At 56.6% G+C, this 7,473-nt stretch overlaps 1 protein-coding gene across 1 annotated transcript; it reads left to right on the top strand.

The window, feature by feature from the left end:
• Window positions 1-1,986: 1,986 nt before the first annotated feature.
• On the top strand, window positions 1,987-7,165 carry LOC103582470 (tyrosine-protein kinase ZAP-70; the record flags this gene model as incomplete). The annotated part of the gene is made up of 9 exons (XM_008564057.1): window positions 1,987-2,125; window positions 2,224-2,311; window positions 2,386-2,432; window positions 2,651-2,702; window positions 3,614-3,707; window positions 4,808-5,000; window positions 5,092-5,232; window positions 5,319-5,431; window positions 6,741-7,165. Coding segments are annotated over 9 exons (991 nt in total), but the record flags the coding sequence as incomplete, so codon positions are not given.
• Window positions 7,166-7,473: the final 308 nt, after the last annotated feature.

Below are 7,473 nucleotides of genomic sequence, written 5' to 3'. Positions count from 1 at the left end.
CTGGTGGATATGGGTGGACAGATTCTTATGTGAGGGTGCCAGTGTCTGACTCTAAATTGGGGTGTGTGTGTGTGTGTGTGTGTTTGTGTGTACTTGGGGCTGGGGGATGTGGGTGGACAGGTTTTCATATGAGGGTTTTGTGGGAGATGTTGACTGGTTTCACGTGGGGTCTCATGTGAGGGTGCCAGTGTCTGACTCTAAATTGGGTTGTGTGTGTGTGTGTGTGTGTGTGTGTACTCTGGGGCTGGGGGATGTGGGTGGACAGGTTTTCATATGAGGGTACCAGTGTCTGACTCTAAATTGGGTTGTGTGTGTGTGTGTGTGTGTGTGTGTACTCTGGGGCATGTGAGGGTGCCAGTGTCTGACTCTAAATTGGGTTGTGTGTGTGTGTGTGTGTGTGTGTGTACTCTGGGCTGGGGGATGGGGGTGGACAGGTTCTCGCCACACAAATGCACCGCCCTTGGGGGGCTTGATTCCCACCAGACATGGAAAATTTGTGTATTTATATTGACAAATTTCCAGCAGACGGCAGTCAAGGGTCCCTTTCAATTAAATGTCAGTCCTTTGTGATGACAATGTGACCTGTTCTGATTTGTACAAAGGTGCCCTGTGAGCTAGTCATGGAGTTGTGTTACCTGTGTAGGTCTTTGTGTGGAAATGGCTTTCTCTACCCAAGAGAATGTTTCTTTTTTTTTTTTTAATTTTTATTGAATCAAAATTGATTATACAAATTTTGGGGGTTCAGCATTGAGATATGTTGATCAAATCAATATTACTAGTGTACATATTGTTACAAATCGTAATTATTATTTATGCCTTTTGTCCAATCCCACCCCATCCCCCTTCCTCTCCCCTCCCCCCTCTAATCACCCTAGATTTCTTCTCTCCTCTGAAAGAATGATGGTTACTCTGTTGATTTGCTGCCCAAATGGTCTGTCCAATGCTGAGAGGCGTGATCAGGTCCCCCAATACAATCATAGAGCAGATGCCTCTTCCGTCACTCTGAAATGGGCTCTGTGGAGACAGACATCCTCCTCCTTTCGTTATCTCTGCTGGTGACTCTCCTTGTGTCAACTCACTCCAGTGGCTGGTGGACGATCTGCGTGGTGGTTGTGGCATCTAGCCGCCTTCACGGCAGCCATGGTTATCATGGTGGCTGTGGTGGGCCACCCACATGGAGAAGATGTTTTTGGCATGCTCCTTGGCACTGGCGGTGTGCCTGGTTGTCGAGAATGTCCGATCCCCAGCTCCATACCCCAGGTCCTGGAGTAGGTCCTGAGGCACTGGCACAGTGTGCCTGGTTGTGGGAGGGGTGTCCAGTCCCCTTCTCCATGCCCCAGGTCCCTGGGTGGGCCTCAAGGCACTGACATGGTGAGCCCAGTTGTGGGAGGGGGGTCTGGTCCCCTTAAGAGAATGTTTCTAAGTCTACATGTTTCTAAGTCTACATGTTTCTAAGTCTACTAAGTCTACACACTGTTGAAGGCAGTGTGTCCCCTTGTGAGGGGCTCTGTGTCTGCTATTGATAACTGAGTGTATCCCCTGATGGCTGAGTGCACCTGTGGATGGCAAGTGTCTGGCCATAGGTGGCCAACTATTCAGCTGTGGAGGGCCAGGTGTCCCCCTGTGGGTGGATGTACACCCCACCTCCATGGCCAAGCATCCAGCCACGGGTGGTTGACTGCCTGGCCATGCAGGGCTGAGTGTCCACACGGGTGGTCCTGTGACTTGCTGCGTATCTGCCCTTGAATGACTGTGTGTTCCCCTGTGAACATGGCCATTCCCTTCTCTCTTTTCCTCCCTCTGTGGCCTGTTACTAGCCGGTCTGGAGATTGAGCTGAATCTGGCCTCAACTTCCCCAGTCCCTGGCATCTCTCCATGAGGCTCTGGCGAGTGCAGTCCATAGCATGTGTGGTGGGGGGTGCACTGAGCACAGTAGGAGGGCACCCAGGTGGCTGTAGGGGTGACATTTCCTTCCTGCCTCCCCAGGCTGAGGCCCCGGAAGGAGCAGGGCACGTATGCACTGTCCCTGATCTACGGGAAAACCGTGTACCACTACCTCATCAGCCAGGACAAGGCGGGCAAATACTGCATTCCCGAGGGCACCAAGTTTGACACACTCTGGCAGGTAGGCTGCCCACACACCTCATTCTGGGGGCAGCGCTGTGATGGACGCCCAGGTTCCGGGGAGGAGAGGAGGCCCTGCCCTGACTCCCCTCTCTGCAGCTGGTGGAGTATCTGAAGCTCAAGGCCGACGGGCTCATCTACTGCCTGAAGGAGGCCTGCCCTAACACCAGCGCCAGCGCTGCTTCGGGTGAGTGGCCGCAGGCTGGGCTGGGGGGCAGGAGCCCCATCCCCCCCCCCTCACTGTCCCTTCTGCTCCCCCAGGGGCCGCTGCTCCCACACTCCCAGCCCACCCCTCCACGTTCACCCACGTGAGTCATTGACATCTCAGAGCTGGGGACCCAGGCATGGAGCTGGGTGGGTGGGCTCCTGGGGGAGGCTGGGATGGAGGAAGGGGTCACTGTGGAGGGGAAGAGGGTCTTCCTCAGCACTGACTCTGGGGAGTTCTGAGTGGATATGGGTCTCATGAGAGGGGCTGGGTGCCCCCAGCTCGGGCGCTGCTGACCATTGCTGACCCTGTGTCCTATAGACTCAGAGACGGATTGACACCCTCAACTCAGATGGATACACCCCTGAACCAGGTGAGCCGGCAGAGATGGAGGTGTGTGTGGGCTCAGGCCGAGAGCAAGGTCTCTGGCTGGGCTGTGCGGTTTGGCAGGGAGGGTGTGGGCCAGGCCCAGTCTGCAGCGGTTGCATTGGTTTACCCTGTGCTCACGCCATGGCCACACCATCAGGCCTGCCTGTATGCATGTCCATCCTGCTGCACTCAGGGGACTGCTCCCAGCCACATCGGGGGCTCCCCGTGCACAGGCACAGGTTTGCTGAGTGTCTACTGTGTGTCAGTCACATTCAAAGGTCACCGTGTGCATGAGCTCACTGAATCCTCCCAATACACCATATGAAGTAGGTATGGTCAGTATTTTCATTTTGCAGAGGAGAAAGGGAGAGCAGGTAACTTTGTAAGGTCCTGCAGCTAGGCAGTGGCGGAGCGGGATTTGAACCCAGACGGACATGTTCCTAAAGCTGCAGGTGCTCATGTGTTTCACATGTAGATGCAGACCTGTCCACATGTGTGCACAGAGAACACACGTGGTTACACATGCACCCAAATGCTCACCTTTGGAGGCCTCCTAAACATGGCTGTGTGGTGCACATGTAGACATAGGCAGGCCTGGACACAGGTGTACACATGTGAATGCTCACACGTCCATGCTCCAGCTGGCTCACTATGCACACAGATTCACACTCTTCTACAGTCCACTTGTACATGGCTTCACAGGCACCCACAGCTGTGACCAGGAATGCATGCATGTGCATGCGCGTGAACATACATGTGCACCCTCGTGCCTGTGCATGCTCTGGGGGCACACTTTTGTCTCTTTGTCGGGGTACTTGCGCTGTGGGGGCTGAGACTGCCCTGCCCTTCCCCCTCCCCCCTGCCTGCCCTCTCCCTGCTTCTGACCTGGGAGTGCGCGGCTGTGTGTGTGCCCAGCACGTATAGAATCCCCAGACAAGCCGCGGCCGTTGCCCATGGACACAAGCGTGTACGAGAGCCCCTACAGTGACCCTGAGGAGCTCAAGGATCATGATTAAGTGTAAAGTGTGTTGGAGGCTGAGTGCTGTGGAAGAACGAGAGGGGCAGGTCAGGGGCTGGGAGTGTCAGGGTGCGAGGTACAGTGAGAAGGTGAGGTTTGAGCAAACCGAGGGAGGCAGCCAAGCACAGATCTGGGAGAAGAGCCTTCCAGGCAGAGGGCACAGACTGTGCAAAGGGCCTGAGGTGGGCCGGTGCTTGGTGCAGTGGAGAAATGGTGGGAGGGAGCTTATGTGGGCTGGGAGGTCATGGGGCAGATGGTGCAGGGCCTGTGGGCTGTGAAGAGGGCTTGGGCTTGTAGCCTGAGTGAGGCAGGAGCCCTGGGAGGTTGTGAGCAGGGGTGGGGAAGAGGGGAAGGATCTGACTCAGATGGGGGGAGGACGAGACTGGCAGGCAGTGTACAGCCACAGCACCCTGAACGTGCCTGATCTTCCCTGATCTGCAGCTAAGTGGGGTCGGCCCTGGTTAGGACTTGGACGGGAGACTGCCTGGGAATACTGGGCGCTGTAGGCTTTAAAAAAACGAAAAGACTGGGAAGCAGCCAGGAGGGAGCCCCAAGGCCTGGGTGGAGCCACCTGTCCTGGTCCAGGCAAGTGCTGATGGGGCTGGATCAGGGTGGCAGAAGCAGAGGTGGGAAAAGTGGGGTTCTGGAGAGATTCTGAAGGCAGAGCTGCCAGGGTCTGCTGACGGATCAGATGTGAGAGAGGGGAGGGGAGGGCATGCCACAGAAGGACGGAGCTGCTGGGGGGACGGGGCGGGAGCCGGTGTGTGGGCGTGTGTGCCTGTGAATGATCAGGGGGGCAGCTTTGGCTGTATTATCCCTAAGAAGTCCGTGAGACCCCTGAGGGCACATCGAGGGTGCAGGCAGAGGTATGGGTTGGAATCATAGCACACGGGTGATACTTAAGGCCTGGAGACTGGACGAGGGGTTTTACCTGTTTTGTTCCCAGTCACAGCCTCATGCCTGGCACACAGGAAGCGTCTGTGGAACACATGGGAATCTGGCTCATGCTTAGCTGGGTCAGAAAGTGGGCTTTGCTCCCTGGGAACTTGGGCTTCCTCTCCCAGCTGACCCTGCCTTTCCCCCCACCCCAGGGAGGAGATCCCCGTTAGCAACGTGGCTGAGCTGCTGCACCAGGTGTCCATGGGCATGAAGTACCTGGAGGAGAAGAACTTTGTGCACCGTGACCTGGCGGCCCGCAATGTCCTTCTGGTCAACCGGCACTATGCCAAGATCAGCGACTTTGGCCTCTCCAAGGCACTGGGTGCTGACGACAGCTACTACACCGTGAGCCTCCACCCCTGGGGTGCCCAGGTGGGTGGGTTTGGGGGGCAGAGGGTCCCCGAGCCCTCCCCCGGCAGCATCTCCCCTTCCCCAGGCCCGCTCAGCGGGGAAGTGGCCGCTCAAGTGGTACGCGCCCGAGTGCATCAACTTCCGCACGTTCTCCAGCCGCAGTGACGTCTGGAGCTACGGGGTCACCATGTGGGAGGCCTTCTCCTATGGCCAGAAGCCCTACAAGGTAGGCTTGGGCAGAGGCGGGTAGGTGGTAAGTGGGGGTGAGGGTGACGGGGCCCTGGTTACTCACACATGCCCTGGTTGGAGCAGAAAATGAAGGGACCCGAGGTCATGGCCTTCATTGAGCAGGGCAGGCGGATGGAGTGCCCTCCAGAGGGTCCACCTGAAATGTGCACACTCTTGAGCAACTGCTGGATCTACAAGTGAGTGCCAGGGACGGGAGGGACCCAGCCAGACTGAACCCTGGGCCTGGGGCAGCAGGCTCTGTTGCCTGATCAGAGTCAACATAACTCTGCTCATTGTCATCCCACCCAAAGACCCTCATCCAGTCCATGGCCTTTTCAACACTCAGTACCTTTAGTCCCCCTAGATCTACACTCAGCTCTCTGACAAACTGGCCTTACGGTGCTCCAGTGGGCCAGCACCCCAGCACTCTGCCTGTGGACACCCAGGGCTCCAGCATCTAAAACCTCAGCCCTTCACCAGCCAACACTCAACCCATGGATCCTGCGATACTCAGACAAAGTCCATGCTCTGTGACCCAACACACAGCACCAGTACTCAGGGCGTGGGATAATTCTCCAGTGTCTAATAACTCAGTCCTCCACCAACCAACACTCAACGCCTAATCACCCAGACAGGCCAGCACCTAGGAACCCAAGCACTCAATATATTTCAACCCCTCACCTCTGTCTGGTTGAAGCCCAGCACGCAAACATCCCAACTCCTAACACCATCAGTATCCCAACTTCCCACGAGACAACAGGCAACACACCCAAACAAGCTGTCACCCTACAGTGCAATGTGTGAACATTCCAACATCTGATACCCCACTGGCCAACATTTATGACACTGACACCTAAATACTCAACCAGTCAAGCAAATAGACACCCTAGTTGGTCAGTCCATTCTACTCCAACATGTATTAACTTGGCCTCCATCAGGAAACACCCAGTGCGCCAACACCTCAATACTCCAAGAGGGCAGCATCTAACACCCCAATAGAATATGCGGATATCCCATACATAGTACGACTAGTCCCCCAACTCCCCAGTGGCCACACCCACCCACAATACTAACCTTCTGCTTGATTATGGGCCACGTAATTGCACCCATGTAAGCCTGAGCCTAGCACACTCATTCCCTGGCCCTCGGCACCCACTCAGTAATTCAGCATTCAGTCGTCCGTCACCCCACAGCCAATGGTTGTCACTCTGGCTCCCAATGAACTCAGTTCCCTAAGTCCGCACCAGTCGACACTGGATGTGTGGTTATCCCAACATATTGCATGTCAGCAGCTCCACCTCTCCTAGGTGGTACAGCAAGACCCGGATTCCAGTACTCTCACTCCCAGAACACCTCACCATATTCCATCACCCCAGCAGCCCCACTGACCTTTCTGAGCCCTGAAAGTCCACCACAACCGTGCCCCATGCATGCCCACCCTCAAGCTGAAGTTGGGTTCAAGGGTGTGGTCAGTGGCCTGGATCTGCAACCTCCCCCCCACCATAGGTGGGAGGATCGTCTGCACTTCCAGACCGTGGAGCAGCGCATGCGGACCTATTACTACAACTTGGCGAGCAAGTCTGAGGAGTCCCCGGGGTGCAGGCAGGGGGCCGAGGTGGCATGTACCTGAGCTCCAGCCTGCCCAGGGCCTGCAACCCCCCACGTCCCCAGCCCCATCCCAGGACCTGCAGTCTGGCTGAGGACTGTGGTGGGGGGGACATCTGAGGCCTCAGGCCCACTCCAATCTCACATTTCCTGCCTCGCCCCCCTCCTCACTGGCTGGGGTTGTGCATCCTGGTCCTGGGCTGATGTTGACTGGGGGGCCCCCGAGCTGAGGGGCATTACTTATAACCAGGACCTCCTTCCTCTGGACAGTCCCCAGATGGCAAGACTGGAATCATTGGAATAAACCCAGCTTCCCTGTTGTTTGAGCTCCTTTGTCTTTTTCAGGGCGAGGGTAGGAGGCAGGGGGAAGGGGGTGGGTTATTAGAAGGAGCGTAAGTGCCTGAAAGGGGATTTTCTGGTGTGGGCCAAACCTAGAAGTGGCCCCCCTATCCCCCCAGAAGTGGGGCTGGTTCTCCCACTCCTCTGCCCTAGGGGCATCTTGATGCAAGCGAGGAGCAGTGGCAGAGGGGGAAAACTGAGGCCAGGTGGGTGTGAGGGTCGAGGGGCTGCGGGCACTGCTGGGCCTCAGCTTCCCTGCCGCGTGGATTGCATGCCGCATGTTAGGATCACCTGG

Source organism: Galeopterus variegatus, unplaced genomic scaffold (assembly GCF_000696425.1).
Source record: "Galeopterus variegatus unplaced genomic scaffold, G_variegatus-3.0.2 Scaffold16392, whole genome shotgun sequence".
NCBI lineage: Eukaryota > Metazoa > Chordata > Mammalia > Dermoptera > Cynocephalidae > Galeopterus > Galeopterus variegatus.
The sequence above is the reverse complement of the archived record's forward strand: the minus strand, read 5'-3'. Positions and strand labels throughout refer to the sequence as shown.